General features: G+C 36.7%; 1 protein-coding gene across 1 annotated transcript in view; it reads right to left on the bottom strand.

Moving 5' to 3' along the window:
- Positions 1–1,253, bottom strand: part of LOC119586781 (eIF-2-alpha kinase activator GCN1-like) — a 26,024-nt gene that overhangs the window by 7,964 nt on the left and 16,807 nt on the right. The window contains exons 25-26 of the mRNA XM_037935501.1: positions 941–1,120; positions 266–429 (exon numbers count right to left, since the gene is read on the bottom strand). Of these exons, the coding sequence (XP_037791429.1) occupies positions 266–429; positions 941–1,120 (344 nt within the window). The remainder of the gene's footprint in view (positions 1–265; positions 430–940; positions 1,121–1,253) is intronic.

Below are 1,253 nucleotides of genomic sequence, written 5' to 3'. Positions count from 1 at the left end.
TTTACAAGTCAATAACTTCAAAAACAGCTTGACTAGCCTTCAGATCGGATACATTAGGCTCAAAAAGTTAATTTTCACTCGTAACTATACCTAACCACCACATAACACAAAAAATACATACAGTCACCTATGAAAACCATCAAATTCCTACAAAAGCTTAGCTTAAAGAAGACTTGAGGCTGGCCAGAGCCATCACAAATCATTCAAACAATGGCTGTTTCAATTTTAATTTCCAAGTTCAAAGTTAACGAAAGGAATGCCTCACCTCCGTTGACCTATCTTGGAATGCTCTCTGGACTACAGGCATGATGAGAGCCAACGATGGCGCATCAATGAAATGGACAAATTTCGTCTCAAGCAAAGTCTGCAGGCAAGTTGACGTGTTCCTGCTAGGGTCTTGCAGAGCATCAAGCAATACTGGTACAATGGCTGAAATGAAAAATCAAAAGATAAGAACATGAAAAAAAAAAAAAATAATAATAATAATAAAAAATAAAACAATAACAATGAAAATAAATATAAAAAACAAAGGTTTACATACCACTAATAATATTCATTATATATTTAAGATATAACAGTATGGAATTAAAATCTTTATGTGTAAGTATTTCATGAAAGAGGGCATTTAACATGATGTGTAAAGTCTGAATATCAGTGCATGAGGTACATGTGGTGTTCTTGTATGGTGTATTGTAGTATGGTTCTATGGTAGGCATGTTGCAGTATGGTTGTACAGTGGGTGTGTTGTAGTTTGGTTGTATGGTAGGCATGTTGTAGTGTAGTTGTATGGTAGGTGTGTTGCAATATGGTCATACAGTAGGTGTGTTGTAGTATGGTTGTACGGTAGCTGTGTGGTTTGGTTGCATGGTATGGTATGGTATGGTATGGCATTCTCTTCACAAAAGTCATATACAAAATAACACATTCTCTCAAAGATTACCCTGAATCTCAGGATTCCTGATAACGGAGCCGATCAGTTTGAGTGCTTGACCGCCAGCATGTTGTACTTTTGTGTGCGAATCACTCAATACTTCGATCAGTCTTGGCACAATTGAGGGCAGACAAGATGACAACTGCTTGGGGGCACAGAAAGCCATGTTGCCTAAAAGCTCCACAGACCCTGCAAGAGATTCCACCTTTAAGTACGGCTCGGAAATCGACACAAATATGTCATCAGAACTTTTAAAAATAATTCCTAATTCTTATGTAAGAGGTTTTAATCACAATTTTTACTTAAAAATAATGTGTATCGA

This window comes from Penaeus monodon, chromosome 22 (genome assembly GCF_015228065.2).
Source record: "Penaeus monodon isolate SGIC_2016 chromosome 22, NSTDA_Pmon_1, whole genome shotgun sequence".
In the NCBI taxonomy this organism is placed as follows: Eukaryota; Metazoa; Arthropoda; class Malacostraca; order Decapoda; family Penaeidae; genus Penaeus; species Penaeus monodon.
The sequence above is the reverse complement of the archived record's forward strand: the minus strand, read 5'-3'. Positions and strand labels throughout refer to the sequence as shown.